The sequence below is a fragment of the Strix aluco genome, chromosome 4 (genome assembly GCF_031877795.1).
Source record: "Strix aluco isolate bStrAlu1 chromosome 4, bStrAlu1.hap1, whole genome shotgun sequence".
Taxonomy (NCBI): Eukaryota; Metazoa; Chordata; class Aves; order Strigiformes; family Strigidae; genus Strix; species Strix aluco.
The window spans coordinates 67919733-67937630 of NC_133934.1; the positions used below are offsets into that span (position 1 = coordinate 67919733).

At 36.3% G+C, this 17898-nt stretch overlaps 1 protein-coding gene across 34 annotated transcripts in view; it reads right to left on the bottom strand.

The window, feature by feature from the left end:
- The window catches only part of CAMK2D (calcium/calmodulin dependent protein kinase II delta), a 161391-nt gene that overhangs the window by 37406 nt on the left and 106087 nt on the right, over positions 1-17898 (bottom strand). For all 34 annotated transcript variants that reach the window (XM_074823512.1, XM_074823515.1, XM_074823513.1 and 31 more), the window contains 6 exons: positions 14217-14319; positions 8089-8172; positions 6960-7054; positions 5285-5407; positions 4159-4242; positions 3386-3428 (listed from right to left, as the gene is read on the bottom strand). In XM_074823512.1, the coding sequence (XP_074679613.1) occupies positions 3386-3428; positions 4159-4242; positions 5285-5407; positions 6960-7054; positions 8089-8172; positions 14217-14319 (532 nt within the window). The remainder of the gene's footprint in view (positions 1-3385; positions 3429-4158; positions 4243-5284; positions 5408-6959; positions 7055-8088; positions 8173-14216; positions 14320-17898) is intronic.

The window sequence follows — 17898 nt, forward strand, 5'->3', positions numbered from 1 at the left end:
AGGAGTTAATAATAACAAATGGTAGGCTTTGCTTCAACTACTAATAAAACCTGTTATTTTCTGAATCATGTTGCACATTGATCAAATTTCTTCAAAGCGGTGGGGACTGTTGGGCAAAATTTCACTTGTCATAACGTTATCCATGTGTTAGGCTTTAAATTCCACCACTTAAAACTGGCACCAAGAACAGGGCCAAATCATTCCAAATTACTAAATTTGGAGGGCTATTGTGCAAACAAGCACATGGCAGCTCTGAACCTGAAAACATTTACAGCAGAAATACATGCTGGGTGACCTACCAAATTCAAATGAACTATTCACTAAAGCGTAAATGCTGCATGACTCACTGCCAAAGACTTGAAGAATAAATAATAAATTACAAAACAAGCCTGGTGTGTTTTGTTTTTGTTGTTGTTTATGACCCAATCTTCCTATTGGAAAGCGTATCACAACTTAGGTTGTAAGAAAGTGCTGTTCTATATACACTGTTTTGCTTAGAACTAGAAAGCCTTTTTGAAAGGGAAATGCTGCAGCTAACAATCTGGCATAATCAAAGGGAGACAGTCCTGACATGGAGCTCCCATTAATACTGGCATCCTTCTCTTTAAAATGAGCGAACAAAAAACATCTACTGGACCTTGCAAGCCTAAGGTTGCTCAAACTAGCTGAAGATATTTGAGTTATTGAGTATGTGGTTTAAACCTGAAGCTAATTTTTGTACTTGGGGCTTATTTTCTGGCTACATCTGCATTAAGTGCTCATTTAGCTCTGGTTCAGAGTACAGAAAACGTAAGATCACCTCAGAAACTGTACCAAAATAACTAATGTCTATTATTTTGTTGTTTACACTAAAAAAACTGGAAAGTGAAACCAGGTTAATGTTTATAATTTCATTAGTATATCAGCCCTCCAAATGCAGTTTATTAATTATGGACAGCAGCCAACACTACCATTAAAACTCTCACAAGGCCCATGATTTGTAACAAAAATGAACAAAAATAAATTTTCCTGTATTATGCAACAGGATCACTGCATGTATTTATTTACAGAAACATGTAAATTAATAGTGAAAATAAATTGGTTTTCATAGATTTTTGAGATAGGACATATACTGTTGCAATATATCCCAACAGGACCGGATGCAACATGGCCTTCGATTTTACACTACCACAAATATTGTGGGCACTCCATTAACTTCAGAAATTCACTTAGGGAAAGTGAAGGGGAGGAGCTATTTCTAAAACTTGAGGCCAAAAAACCCAGAAGTTCATTGCTTTTGAAGCCTGTTTTATACTGTCAGCTCTTAAAAAATATGGGAAAACATAAATTAATTCTTATAGGCTGCTGTTCATAGCAAACTAGGTTCTTTTGGTAAATTTGTGCATAAAACTTCTGAGTTCTTTAATGCTTAACAAACATTACATGTTATATGTAAACAATTAAATGAAAACCAGTAAAAAATGAGGGCACCAAAAGCAATAACTGCAAGTATTGTGTTTATGGCATTGCCAGCGTGTCCTTCAAAATGTGCCTAGTATGGATTATTATGCAGTATTTTATGTTATAGGATATATTCCATATTCAACTGCCTTTGTTAGTTTTGGCTTGGAATGTATTTTTAATAATATTTTGATGCATCTTTCTTTAAGCACAGATACTGCATATAAATCAAGTATTTAAAGAATTTGCAGTAGCAAAGCAATTAGCATATTCTAAATTAAGCCCACAATGAAAGATTTCTTGCAACTACAAGCAATAGCTATAAATAAAACCTAAGGCAGCGCTAATAGGCCAGAAAGCAGACTGAAAAGAAATGGTGTTGTGACAACATGTAGAAATTAAAGTGATTTAGGACAAACAGCAATTTTGATTTAGAAGAGAAAAAAGATGTTCCTTTCACGTGCTGAGGGTCTTACCTCACAAGAAATATACATTCCACATAAAAGGAAGAAAGAAAAAGGAAAATAAAACACTTTTATAACCACATCATTATGGACAAATGACCTTCAAAAGCATGCTTTGCAATGAAATACAATGAATAAACAACTTGAAAAAATAAATGTCATCAGTGAAAAATATGGGTCATTACGGTGTAAAACAGAGATGATAGGTGAAAAAAACCCAAAACAAAGCCAAAAAAGCCCTGTTTGCTTTTCATGCCAAAATACTATTTTAAAATTCAGCTTTTTTTGGTTCATGAAAGTTGAAATTGACCCTTACATATATATACAGTGACAGTTATGAAAAGTGATGAGAAATGATGTATTAGTTTGATATTTAATAAGAATTCATTTTTACAAGATACACAGCCTACAGCATTCCCACCTTTAAAATGAATTGGCATATACTGGCAATTCATTAAGCATTAACCCAATGTAATTTACATAAATGTTGTCTTGTGTGTTACAGGTGTATACTAAATATAGGAACTTAACTAAGACCAAAATTGTATTTCAAGTACTACGCAAATTGAACAAGTTGTTCTTGCATTCATGATTATGTAACTTATTTTGGATGATTCAGTGCTTATTATTATTCAAAACATGCCCAAAGCACTACCATGTTTTTATACGTACATTGATTTATGCTACACTCCAACAGTTACATCACAGAATAGGAGGATATGTAAAATTACTGATTTTTAAATTGGGCATTCTTTTTCACTATTAACTTGAAATCTCAAATGGTAAAATGAACAATTCAGCATAGTATCAAAATTTTGGCAATACTAGTATTGAGGACAAATCTAACTCTCCTAACAGCAAGCTTATTTTAGCTTTTGCTGTTAAAATATGTTTAGTATAAAGATCTAAATCTCTAGGGATATCACTACAAAACTATTTCATAAAGAGGAAACATCTCTTGTGATATCAAGCTAGGCATTAGAAGACAAGGAAAGAAGGACTAATTTTACTGCATTTCTTACTCCTTAGCAAAGTGATAAAGAATGAACGTGTTTTGATTTTTTTTTAAATACAGGATGCAACAGAATCCTGGAATGACATTTCAGGTACATAAAAAAAAGTAAGTTTTTAGATGTTGTTTGGTGATACTTATGCACGTGGAACTATATGCATTATTTTCAATTTTTCTCCACCAAAATAGACAGGAAAACACTGTCTGTCTTCTGACAGATAACATTAAAAAAAGTGAAGGAATTCACATGCTACCGAAAAATTAGACTGTCATCTACAGAGGATTCTATTTGGCCCAAATAGCTTAAATTCTCATTTGGTTCTGCAAGGGAAACAACTTAAGAGATACCATATTTAAGATGCTCCTGAATAACAAAGATCTTTCTGTACTAATGAATCCTAATTAGATTTTAGTCATCACAAACATCAAAACATAAAGTCTATATTAATCTGGAGCTCAATGAACATACCTGAGAAATTTCTGGTAGCCAGCATAGTTGTCAAAATGGCCCCCTGTGTACACATACATTTTCTCAAATTAGCATCACACTTGTGTTAAACTCTGAATGTGAACATGAAACAACGAAAAGGGAAACACGCATAAATTACATCAATTACTAAATTAACTCTGAAAGAATGGATTGTCTGTGCATTACTTATCATATGTGATGCCATGAGTGCATAAACTGTAATTTAATCTTAATTGCACACCTATCAGCAATCCTGATAATCTCAATTATTTACCAATTGTGAGTATGTAATGCACAAACCATGAGTACTCACAGGCATAGTAATTACGAGCAAAATACATAGCTGAATTTGAAACAGACTTTACTAATGTGCTTAGATTCTTTTTCAGGTAGGAAGAGGAGTTTGTTTGTAATATGCTAATTAGAAAAGTTCATAACTGCAAAGTTATCCTGTCTGGTCCAGAGAAAACAAAGGATAATTGAAAAGAATAACCTTAAGGACTTTTCTTCAACAAAATAATTGTAATATGTATAAATGAAGATGATTGTTATTATTTTGAATCCAACAAAACTATGCCACATTCCACTCACTTTCATGAAAAGTTTAAGATCCTCATGCTAAAAGCTGATCATCTATCAAACAGTTCATTTAAGTATAATATTCAAGAAAAAATTTGCTTAGGGATCATTTGTTTTACACATGACACACAAGCCAACATTCTTTTACCTTTCCAAAATTAACTGCTCATCCTTGCAGAAGATTTCATTCTTACCTTTAGTTTTCTTCTTGCATTGAATTTCTTCAAGCAATCTACAGTCTCTTGTCTGTGCATCATAGAGGCAACAGTAGAACGTTGCTAAGACAAGAAGAAAAGAATCATTTTAACGCAACCAGCCACGTGTCTAGCATTTGTTTTACTCTCCAACATACATATTACAATCCACACAGTCCAAAACTTAGGCCTCTAATTTCTACCCTGTCTGATTTATCCCTTTGTGCAGGTTTCTACACACCTGGGAAACTTCCAAATCAACAAAACCAAAGTCTCATTTTACTCAGCTTTTTCCATGCATAAAGTCCTCTTGAAAGAAAGAGGCACTAAGAAAAACACAAAATCTTAGAACTTGGGTTATGCAGTATAAATATAGTCAAAGTAATATACTGAATTATGATTTTGGAAAATATGTTTTAAAAAAGAAGGAAACTTTTCTTTAGCATTAGTGATATTAGGTGAGGTACAGCAGCAAGAAATATTTCAGAAAAAATTCAGCAGTACCTGCATTTTCCCTGTAACTCAACTTTATTTGCAACACAATTTTAAAGGCAAGATAATGCGGCCTACTGGAATGAATAGAGTTGGGAGCCAGCTATATGTCTCATTGTGACTTTCAAAGTATCAGCCCAGACTACCTGCAAAGTCAAAGCGTAGAACGTCCTGAGAAATCAGAAGTAGTCTTGGATCCAAGTAACAGGCAGCCTCTGCTACCTGTAAATTGACTTTTGAAAAGTCTCTTAATTTCCTGTCTTTACATTTCATACTTATTATCATAATGGTTATAGGGAAAGAAGTTGTAAAGCATTATCTAACTCTAAGTTACCCTCCTGTACACGTTTTTCTCCGAGAATTTAAAATAATGCTCTAATTTGGCAGTGAACTTCTGCACCACAAAGTCAAGGCAAAGGAGTTCATTTCTGCAAAAATCTAATCCCAGGCTGAGACCTCAATATAGGACAGTATTGACTGTGTCTGTGTAATTACAATTTTACACTCCCTTAGTTACATAGTTACATGAGTAAGGAGAGAAATTATCCTCTAAACACCTTCACTATATGCTGAAGTAAACCATAAACTGATTTGTCTGCCAAATTATCTGCTTAAATCTGTGGAAATTACTTACACAGATCCATGGATGCTTTAGTGCTTCTGATGCTGTGATACGTTTTGCTGGGTTGATGGTAAGCATTTTATTGATAAGGTCTTTTGCTTCAGGAGTCACTGTATCCCATTCTGGTGAAGGAAACTTAAAAAAAAATACATATGTGTATATTATCTGGTACAATCTTTACAAGATTTTATCTAAGGATTTTTATTAATACTATTTCTGTAACATTAATTGCTAGCACAGTTAACCAGTTTTAAGGGGAAAAATGCAGTTTGCCACAATTATGAAAGTTTGAATTAGCCAGTTTTGTAAATAATGTTTTTCTTCTTTACTACTTTGACCTTTTATTTATTTGGTTCAAATGCACAGTATTTCTATATTTACAATAACATGATGCCAACTGAAATTCATAGCATAAAATAACAATGGCAGAGTAACAAATTCCAGGCATCCGAGAGGCATGTGGTCATACAGCACTTAATACAGTCCTAGTTTCTCTTTTTACAAAGACAAAAATATTAAGTATTATTATTCAAACTCCTTGTTTGCTTTCTTTCAATGTAAACCCTATTGCTAACTGTATAGTTATTGTGTATAAATCTAACTAGTTATGAATTTAACACCTCCCTGCTGAGCAAAATATTTATACACATTCTCAAAGTGTCTGTTAAAATGCAAATGGAATGAAAAAACCCCATGTCTTAAACTGCTTTTGTGAACAGACCTTAACCTTGAGGATTTTGTGTTTTCCACTATTAAAAATATTTACTTTTAAATAACAGGAATTTGATATTATCTAGGCATGTCACAAGTGTGTACTATGTATGTACAATCAGATGCATAGTTCAGTCTCTGCGCTTCCTAATTTCTTGCCCTCTTGGCTGAAATCATAATTCCCTGCTGTCACCCTGCTTTTTACTGTATGATTACTTGTTCACTAGGAAGAAGACTTGACAGACCATAAGTTTATTTTCACTAAAAGGACATAGCATAACAACTCCCTTTTCAGTAATCAACGTCCAGGACCAGATTCAAATAAGAGCTTAAAAATACAAGGTTCTGTCTTTTCCTCTTCAACGTTCACAAATTACTTAAATCTGAGGACCAAGAGCCTTCTGTCTGTTTAATATAATATAAATGGATGATGTTACAAAATTCACAATGTCACCAAATCACCCGTTCTTACCAACAGTTGTAATGCTTTTTGTTGGAATACATATAGTCAATGAAACTATTCCCTTTAAAAAGCTCTACAACAGCTTGTATTTCCAAAAGAAGGCAATACAACAGCATCAAGGTGCATATTTAGGAAGCTTAAGACTTCTTAGAAACAATTTAAAATAACTAATTGGCTGAAGTGATAAACCACAAGGAAAAACACAGGCCCTTGGGAGTATACAGAGGTCTGAACAGGCTTGCCAGGATAACATAAGTTTGCATGATTCATAGAAGGACCAGACAATGAAAGCTTGGAGCCATATGGAAATCAGATTTAAATTAGCATAGCATGTTCCTTTCCCAATCAGGTTCATGTTACTGAAGCAACATTTGCTACATTGTGTGGCTCATAAAAATAACCAATACCAAAAAAAATTTTTTGGAAGCAATTCTAATTTCACTTTTCACTCTAGAAAACTCCTGTTTAGAGGGACAATTATAAATAATTTAATAGACAGAGTATGGTACGTACATCGTAAGCACCAGCCTTGATCTGCTGGTAAAGCCTGTGCTGGTCTTCATCCCAGAAAGGAGGATATCCCACCAGGAGAATATAAAGAATGACACCTGCAGAAAATTCACAGTAGTATTAAGTGATTTCAAGAAACAAACCCCAGAAATTCATTTTGCACCTGACAACCATGTAAAACAAATGGCTCAATAGTATTATCCCAGCTACTGAAAAATACTGCCTATTCATACTGGAGAAAACAGTAAATGTAGGGTTCAAAAGATAACCTCCTATGCAGAGTGTGGGCAATTAAGAGTATCTGACACAACATCAGATCAGGAACACTGAAAATGCCTAGCTAGCTGGAGAAATAATTTTCAATGATCATGGATGTTTTAGGAAAATGCATTTTTTATCTCTGGTTTTATCATGGCTGGTACTGGTGTCTGTAAGATTGTGTTTTAACTAATTGCATGCAAAGAAAATTTGGGCAGCTCAGTTTATATCTATCTATCTATCTATCTATGTTCAATAGGAAATTAAAAAAATCCATCTGCTAGTCTTACAGAGATGATTCACTATGACTAAAGAAAAGTGCTTTCATAAATACAACCAAATAAGTGTGGGTAGAAGTAAACTAAGGAAACCACCAATTGTTCTCAGCTAGGTAGCTGCCACTTGCCAGTACTTTAAAGTACACTGTTTCAAGAACTGGATGATAAAGTAATTGTTCTATACTCCAGTTCACAAAACATTTGGTTTCACAGTTTAAAACTGCAGTTCCAGTATATTTATCAGATCAGATTTTAGGCTGCTTGTGAACCAAAACTAGGGGCCAGCTCACAGTATGAATTATTATGTTTTCTAACTACTTAGGCATCATGCGTCTGCAGCTATTTTTTTAATACTTTGTGAAAGTGTGTTGTGTAGATGTGGCCACGAATACCATGATAACACACCTTCACAAATAATTAACAAAAAAATGAAGCCGGTAGAGTACAAAAAATCCAACGGTCTCTTCTAAAGTTAAAATTGAATTTTACAAAATACATATTATCTGATGCAGAATATCATGTATTCTGGACATCACCTCTCTCTGTCAAAATACATTATAGTGGACTGAACATCATCTTTCAGAATAATGTCTTACCACATGCCCACATATCCACAGGTTTTCCATAAGGATCTTTTCGTAACACCTCTGGAGAAAGGTATCCTGGAGTACCAGCAAAGCCTGTCAAAAGGCAAGGCAACTATTCTCAAAAGCTCTACATACTCCGTAAAAACCAAGTGATTCTCATCTTAGCCCACAAGACACAGGACATTATTTCCGAAGCCATGGACCACTAACTGCTTCATTTTGAACTTTTCTTTTTAAGGCGAATCACCTAGAAGTAACAATAATGGGAATGCTTATGCAGACTTGGCACATCCCTTTCTGCCACCACGTCTGGTAGAGTCGAGAGGACAGCAAAAAGCGGGCTGGTTACCCATCTACACTAGCACTCCAGATTCAACAGTGTTGTCAAGGATCTGGTGACAGTGCAACAAGGGAAGGTTTCCAGAAAGATTACAAGAATGCTGACGAAATTTCTTTCATGACTTCTGCATTCCTGTAAGCTGCAGCGAGACATCTAGTAGTGAGGTGCAAATACATCAGTCTCATGGTCAAGGTCAAAAAAAATTAGCAGAGTTGGGGGAGCGTGGGAAACACTATCTCAGTGATCCCCTTGGAGATACTAATTGAAAGACAGAAAATTCACACTACGCATGAGGTTTTTATTAAGCATTAGCCTAATTTAGGCTATTTTAAAAGAGCCCCAAACTATAAAAATTAAGCCTGTAAACATGGCTTGCATGGGATCTCTGGGAGTCCATCAGCTGTCAGCTGTGAAGACTGTTACCAGAGAGTACTTCCACTGACATTTATGGGGAACTAATTAACAAAACAGAGGGGCTGCTAAGCTACAGTATTGTAACTACAAGCAGCATTTCAAGAGCCCTATTCAGTCTTACAGGATTGCAGATTTCTGAGTGAACAACATGTAGGGCTAGCTTTAAGAAAAGCTTAGGTATGGAGAGATCTTTTATTTAGAAGAAAAAAAGAAAGTAAGAACACTGTACAAATTTCTTCACACAAAAGTGGAAACTCAATTCAGCCAGTGCCAGATGGTGGCAAAGTAAATGTTCAGAGATGTTTAGGATTAGCTTTCACAAGAGCACAACTGGCTATGATTTAGTATGAAGATGCCCGGCTTAGGACTCAATGTTCTTGCAGCCTTTGCTGTTCATATTTCTCACAGCTACTTCTAATACAATCTTTCCACTGCAAAACTCATTTCCGTGAAGTCATTCCACTTCTGGAAACCTCCTTATACAAAAGTTTACAAAAAGCATCTCTGAAGTAGTCTAGCCTTTAAAATTTATATGCTCTTCATTCTTTATTCATTACCAGCAGTGCTGCTTTCTCTTAGGAGAAATACAAAATGTAGGTATATATGCAGACATTTCTTAGGACACGGTAAATGATAAAAACTTAATGACCAATAATATTCTGTACCATCTCAGCTAGTATGCCTGCTCTTTCAAGCATCTTTGCCTAAAATAAATGCTTGGAAATTCCTGAAAGGTGAAAATTTGGTGACTTTCATGAAGGACCACATGTCATTTCTGAAATACCACACTGGATTCCACAAAACTTATGAAAGATGGTGATAACGTATAAAGTGTACAGCTACAGAAAAAGGAAGCCTTTACCCTGCAGCTGGCAATCATTTTAGAGTGGGAGGAGGAAATGAAGGAACCCATTCTGTATATTCTGCTGAGAACATAGCTAAAATATTTTCCTGAAAAAATAAGCTTGTTTTTTGCAGTCTCCTGATATGAGAACTATGAATTGTTAAAAGAGTACTATCATACAGGAAACACATCTTAAGCTCCTTTAAGAAGCTGAAAAATTTATGTTCTAAGTAGCTTTAAACAGAACAATGTTTCCTATCTCTTCTTGGCTGTACTGCTCTACGTTAATATTTTTGTTCATTTTAAAGGGGACGTAAAGTTGTCTCAACTTTCAAACTTACTATAATGCCATAAACATATTATGCATCACTTGAAAGTAAACTTTAAAGCAAAAACAAATACAGCACTTAGCTAACTTTATCTCTTGATGAAGACATAGAATGGGTCTAAACAGAAATAATTGGTATGGTTTTAGTACAAGTTCTGAAGTTGTTTAAAGCAGCAAACACAGAAGAGTACACAGCATGATTTCAGTGAAAAAGAAAAAACATACTGAAATTGTTAACTGTTATTTATCCAGTAATTCTATAACTGGTCAGAGGGATCCTAATAGGAGCATGTACTTCTCAGAAAACTATTGCTAACAGTAGTCATTACTTTAGCTAAAACAACTCATAAAGCTGGAAATTATCTGTGACTGTACAGTGTCGAGAAAAGACTGCATCACCTTGTACTCCTATCATTGTATGATTTAAATAAGTATCTAGAGGTCCAAGAGAAATGCTGTGCTTTGTTGAGTTCAGTGGTGCATAGGTACATGAGATGGCATGTTACTCAGCCTAAACAGCTTACAGTCTCAAAACCCTCTTATGCAAAGATTACATATATACTTAACTTCATAAATGATGATCACGTCTCGAGTCAAACCTGGATTGAAGGTTAACTATAATCCCGCAACATAAATTTAAATTAATGCAGAGAGATGCATCTTAAACACACAGCAGAAGAGATTAATGCTCTAAGATCTGGCCTATGCTTTCATCACCCCCCCTGCTAAATTTACAGCCTTCTCAGCACCACTCATCCAAGAGTTCCAAAATAAAGTGGCAGAATAAACCATGTTAGTTTAAACAGTGTAAGTTATACATCTTTGCTACCATACCTCCCTTTGACCGGAGAATAAAAATTCAAATTAGCAGTCTGGTGAGAAGATATGGCAGCAAGGGGCAAGAGCAAGTAGCTAAGAGTAAGCATAGGGCAAGTAGCCTTCTCCTCCTGCACGGCTGAATCCAAAAGACTAACTGTGTACAACATAAATTTAACGTAACTAGAAAACCAATTCAGTGAAGCTACTCAAATGACTTAAGTGATGTATATTTTAGTTCGAGTTGGAGGGCTGGACTTCATTTGAGATGCAACTAGGCCTAAATCTAGCTAGCTACCAGTGAGTTAAGTACAGTCCTTCCCCTGACTTCAGTGAGGGGCAATGAGTCACCTGCCTGGGTGAGTCAGTGGAGCCCGCCTGACACTTGCCCAGTACATTGAACACCTGCTAGAAGGGTGGGGTGTTTCAGCTAAACCCTGTAACGCTTTCTACAAACAGGCAAGGAATAGTTTTGTTTTACAGACAGTCAAACCTGGAAAGTATTCCGCCGTATCCAAACACAGAGAGCTCTAGCCAGTTTCCTGCTGAGGCATAGCCATGGTTTAAGCACAAAAGCAACCATCTCACCAGAGGACTACACCCAAAAAAAAAAAAAAGAAAAACAAATAAAAAAAACCCCCATAGTGATGCAGGGCTATAATTAGAATCAGAGCATGCCATGAGTCACTAAGTGCTGCAAAATCCAGTGGAAAGCAGAAAAATCATCTGGAAGGAAGCAAGAAAAAGTTCAGAATGCTGAACGCATCATAGTTCATGTTTTGCCTTGCTAAAGCAGTCATAAAGATGAAAGAAGACACTCAGACCATTATGGAAAGGTTCTGCAGAGGAAGTTCCAGAAAAGGCACAGAACCCACTAGTCTTACTGAATACCACAAATGATAAAAAGAGCCACATTAGACTACTTTCTTTCTATTACCTTGATGTCAGCTTATCTCTCCCTTACATACACATTCTGAAGACATTCTGTTCAGTCAGCTTTCTACCAAGTTCAGCATGGCAGTCCTCATGATGCAACAAGTCTAAACCAAGCACTTCACAAGAACCCAATGACCAAAAAATAAAGTGCAAGATTTTACCGGGAATTGCAACCTCCTCTGCACCATCTGCATCCATACAAATGTATTATCCCTGAGGTCAAGCTCATTCTGCTGATTTTTTCTTGAGATGCTTCCTGTTTACCTGATGTTTTTGTCATTATAACAAATTACTTGTGTTTTGTCTTATTTCTATTCCACTCCTTTTGTCCTGGTCTATTAGTTAACGTGCAAAAGCAATCTCCTCTGTCTTTTGTGGATTACTGAAATCCATTTATATAAAGTCTGGGATTTAAAACAACAGGCTAGCTTATAAAGCTACCAACATATGTCCAACGGTACTGCCTGTGCATCCACATGTAGTTATATCCTAGATTTTAAACACTCAATCTCTCACTGCCTGCACAAAATCCTTTATGCTTTTATTCTAAGCTTTGACAGCAAGCTCACAATCACTTTGTTAATTTTAAACTGCAATTTCTAGATGCTGTGAGAATAGGTAGCTGCTATAAATATTTTGTTTTGTATTTTTCCCTCCTGGGATTTACAATAAATTTTGTCCTGTGTTTCACACCTATTCAAAGAGGGTGGTATGCGAGATAGACACATCATGTTTGTACATGTCCTAGTATTTAAAATGACCAGTATTAAATCTTTTCCACCATTTCCCTTTGGGCATCTGTTAACTGTAACAAACAGTCTGCAAATAGCATTTTTTTTTTAATTAAAAAAAAGGAATAGTTAGTGGAACTGGAGAGGTGTGTAATATTTAACTTACTACTGCCCATTCTCTTCTCATAACCTGAAGCCCTGTACAGGACATGTCAGATACTTCCCAGGTATCAATTCTGGAGACCTAGTTTACGCTGTCAGTTGTCACCTTCTGGAGGGCAGACACTCTCCCTTTCCAGACATTTCATGAGTAGGTCTGAAGCACAGAATGCGCTCTCTTCCGGTGGTCACACACACACAGAGTTCTCTCCCACATTCCCATACATCTTTACATCTTTGTCACTTTCACCATCAAGCAAGCATACTCTTGATCCCTTTCAGATGAAGATAATGTTTTCAAAATCACCAATGTGGCTGAGAAACTCCAGTCCCAACTTCAGAAGATGCTTGTAAACTGTGGATAGACAACCCTTTCCAGACGCTTTTAAGCCCCCTTTACCTTCCTGGGTTTATGCTTTCCATGATCTACTATGTAAGTTGCTTACCTATTAATGATTGTACATATTTAATAACCAGATTATTTTGACCTCAGTGGGTCAAAGAACATTTTTATGAACAGTTTCACTTGCAGATGTGAAGGGACAGTCACTTCTAGGACAGCAATATAAAATCTGGGACAGATAACTTGTACTGTCACAGCAACATCTGGATGTGGATGACTGTCTACAGTCTCAGGTACTCAAGCACTTTTTTTTTTTTTGTTCAAGTCACATTCCAAAGTGCTTCAGAATAAAATTTTGAGGTATTTCCAGCTGACAGACAGCTGTTCAGACAAAATGTTTTGACTACTGGGCAGGTACACTCAGCAGTATTAACCTACAGTCTTACTACTTAGTCACCTGAGCACTGATTGGAAACCACCCACCTCCCTCCCAGTCTCTACACTCATATTTCCTTCCTGTAGATAACACAAGGGAAAGCAGGGGAGAAGGGGCTTGTGTGAACCTATGTCTCAGTCAAACTTTACAGGCTGACAAAAACCAGGACAAGACAGGAATCAGGAAACCGAAGTTCCAGGTTCAAAGTCAATGGCACTTAGACTACATGCAAAAGGGACATTTGTAAAGCTGTATGTACTCAAAACATGAATTTAAAAACCCTCTCCCCCTCCATCCTACCCCATACCAGTACTGCTGTGCTGGCAAAATCCCAAGTATGAACACAGTTGTGCAAACAGAAGAGACCTTTGCCAATTTATTTTCTGTTGTTTGGCAAGGTAATTTACTTTTGCTAGTGAAGAGGAGGCTATGAGGCAGAGCCACTTCTCGTCTAAGCGAGCTCTGGGATTTGGAAAAGTAGCCACAGGTTACTTTTGAAGTGTTGGGGGATTTTTGTTTGGGTTTTTTTTCTTTTTTTCCCACCCCTTATTAAAAAAATGAGATCTGCTGTCCAGCTCTATTTAATTCAGTGAGAATTACAGATAACATTCTTCCTGGAGAAAAAGGTCTAAATGTAGAGACTGAACTATGAACAAAATACCCCTTAAAGCTACATATCAAGTAGTCACACAGCTGCATGTTTCACACTAGGGTGAGAGTTGCATGTTTTGGGAGGCTTAACAGCTATGCTGAATAAATGGTGAGGAAAAAAAAAAAAAAATTTACTTACCAAACCAAGCCTGCTGTTCTCCTTGGACTTCTATAGCCAATCCAAAGTCCGCCAGTTTTACTGCTGCTCCCTTGGATTTGCTAGCTAAAAGTAAGTTCTCAGGCTTTATTCAGAGAGAGAAAAAAATTGAGATGAAAAGATAAGTAAATATATTTTAGACAGGTTTTCACTTTTTTTTTAGTTATGGTAGTCTGGAAAAGAATAAATACTTAGAGGAGTGAAAAAGATAAAATACCCATGTGTTTTCTCCACGAAACTGCAAAAATTGCACTTTCCATTCCTACTTGGAAAAAACTACCAAGCCTGTAAACAGCCTTCATGATCCCATGACAGCAACACTAAGGTAAGGACAGTGTGCAGATCTACTAGAGAAGGAGGTTGGCCAGAATGGTCGTATAGAACTGTGACACCTGTTTGCATGATAGGAAAATTCAGAGACTCCTAAAATCTCACTAGCAGAAAAAATGCTGCAGAAAAACCCCAAAAGACACGTATTCTTTGATTACTAGTCTAACTTATTCAGTTTGCAGGATTGGGCATCTATAACTGTCAAACAAAAATATGTTTTGCATGACAGCTTAACAATAACACGCATTTGTATTTAGAGGGCAGGTGTATTTACATTGCAAATCTTTCAGCAAAACCAGCATGGCCACATTTGTACTTGCAGAGAACCTATTACAAATAACAATATAAGTTTGCAAAACTTCCCACTTTGCTTTTTTTTTTAGGGTATGTTGGTCCTATCTGAAATCAAATGCTACCGTACACTCACTCCATTAAAAGTAAAGAAATTGAACATAAAAATGGTGTTCATTCTACTGTTCATAATGTATCCTTTTAACTTCATTTATCAAATACATCAAATGTAAATTTTCCAAAGATAACTTTATTAACTATTTTTAAAGAAACACTTACAAAATACTGTAGAATTCAACAGATTATTTCAGAGAACTGTGAGCTCTATAGTATTTTCTCTCCATTTCTTTATTTTCTATCTCCATTATTTTTAAAAAAGGTTTTGTTCTACGTTTATGTAACGACAAAACCTCACTTTCAAGGATATTGCTGTGACTCTTCCAGAAGCCATTTTTGCTGTGATCTATCACAAGGGAATTCACTTTATCACTTTATCCGGTCTGGCACTGGGGACCCAATCCTGCAAACTCTTAAACGCATATTTCATTTTAAACCCAACAGCAATCATATAGGGACTATTTACGTGATTACAGTTAATCCCATGCAGGTACTGAGCTTGGAAACAATTAAGTTCATAAGATTCTTTCAGCAAGGGCTATCTTTAATGTTTCTGTCAAGTATCCAGCAAAATATTCTTGAACCTAATTAAGTTCTAAACCACTGTAGTACTTCTATTAACACCACAACCAGCCCTGACAAACTCTTTAGTCTAAAGGTGTTTTTTCCCCTCTCACCAAACTGTAAAGGAACATTTTTTGAGCAACTTACAAACACCATTCTCTCACTCATCCCTTTGTTGCTATGTCATAGGAAAGACGGTATTAACCTTTCAACAGTTACTTGATTAATCTTCTATTTCTACATTTTACAAAATTCAGATTAAGGTCTCTCAGAATAAAACATAATCTTTATATTCACTTAAATTATCAGTAACCACTTCAACTACATTATATCAAACACTGACTGAACAGCTGAGGACTACTCTCTAGGTTCATCAACACTGATTTAAGCAATGTCACACTGCTTGTCATTTAACTACATCAATTTCAACATATAGTTACATAGTTCTTGAAGGTTTCCTATCAGAGTGAGAGAAGTTTACAGTAATTACTTCCTGGAATGCACTTCTTATATAAACCTCTAAAGCAATGGATGATCCTATTTGGTTGTGACCTTCAGCAAGCCAAAAGCAGTGACATGCCTCACCCTCTTGGTTCAAACACAGGCACTAACCTACCAAGCGCATACCACTTTGCAACACATGATGCCATTCAAAGTAGTAGTTTTGTGGTTTCTGCTGCTGGGTTTTTTTTGTTTGTTTGTTTGCTTTTTCCCTTGGGATTTTTTTGTAAAAATTCCATTATGTGTCTTTAGTTTGCCAATCAAAGTGCTCTGCAGAAATACCATTGTCACAGGTGAGTATGAAACAGATTTCCCAATTTACTCCTATGCCAAAGACAAGAGCCTTTTGGGCAATGTTGTGTGGCACTATGCGCTTAAACAACATGCAGCTGTCATTTCAGGATGATGAGAGGCATACTAGATAATTATCATGCATTAACTTGGAATGACTGCAATTACTTGGAAAACATTAACACCCCAGTGTGGGCCACTCAGGAGTCATACTCTGGATTCAATAGTGTCACCTTGTGTAACCGGTAGACTGGCTGCAGTCAAGCATGTAGAATTGCAGTGCTAACTACTGAAATTACTTACAAATAAATTAACGTGATTTATGCCTTACTTTTCCAAAGGTCTTTAATTCTTAGAGATCAAGTACTTAGGCCTCTGTGCATTTTTCTTTGAATATAACTAGAGCTTCCGCTTTTTGGGGGAATGCAAGAGAGTCATAGAGATTCACAAAAGCAGCAATAGTGCTGACTGCCAAGAACTGGAATCCCTATGTGGAATTGCACTTTTACCATCTGTTAAAGACAGACTGCCACTAACAGGTTAATTTTTTCTGGATCTAGGATCCACCACCATCCTGACATATACCAAGGATTACAAACAGAGCAGCAACAAGCACTCCTGCAGGTTGTAAGAGGCTGCAAAGGCTCCTCTCTGTTTGCTACTGAATTACGCTAAAAAGAAAGTTAAATAAAACGAGATGGTCCAAAATCTCGTCCTCCTGTTGCCCTCCCTACCCCAAACATGCCATCAAATTGTGATCCAGGTTATTGGAAAAAATCCATCAAGTTTTGCAGTTTAAGGATCCGTGCCAGGCCATAACCATCTTCTACAATGTCTTGCAGGTCTGATCTTGGGCCTTGGCATCTTCTTTTTGGTACAGAGAGGTCTACTCTACAGCCCTTCATTTCACTTTTGGTTGGGTTTTTTTGCCATAAAGTAGTAACTGAAGAAGGATGGTTTTCTGCTTCCTGAAGTTTTCACTTTCAGAAATGAAACTGGGCACTACAGCTTGGCAGAAACATTTTTTCTCACACTGTTTTTCCAATTCATCCTGGATTTGCCAGAGTAAGAAATCCACATATGCTTTGGAGCAGGGAACAGCTGGTTTTAATGCATTTACAAAGAAAAAGTTATTTTGTGGGAATGTATGAAAAGTAGTAGAAAGCATTCCTTATTCTGTCAGCTTGCATGGCTACAACCTTTTTTTCCAATTCCTTTTCATGCTAGATTAGTACTGCAAGGTATGGTGAGGACAGGAATCGCTGGAGCAGCTGGACAAATTTGACATCCTTTCACTTAAACTTGTCCCATGTTATCTGGCTGTCATGTAGGATTTATGGATTAGATAGACACTTGTCAGTGTCCTGTTGTACAGCTATGACACAGGAAAATCCAGAAGCACAAAATGGGTAGAGAATTTTGTGTATGTGTCTTTGAATTCCATCACGCTCTCTGAGCTTTCAGAGTGTAAACCTTTATGTTCCTATAGGACAACAATAGAGACTTTATAAATTCAGACAATGACCATAGCAGTTATTTATTTGGGAGTGAAGGATGGCAAGAAAAATGA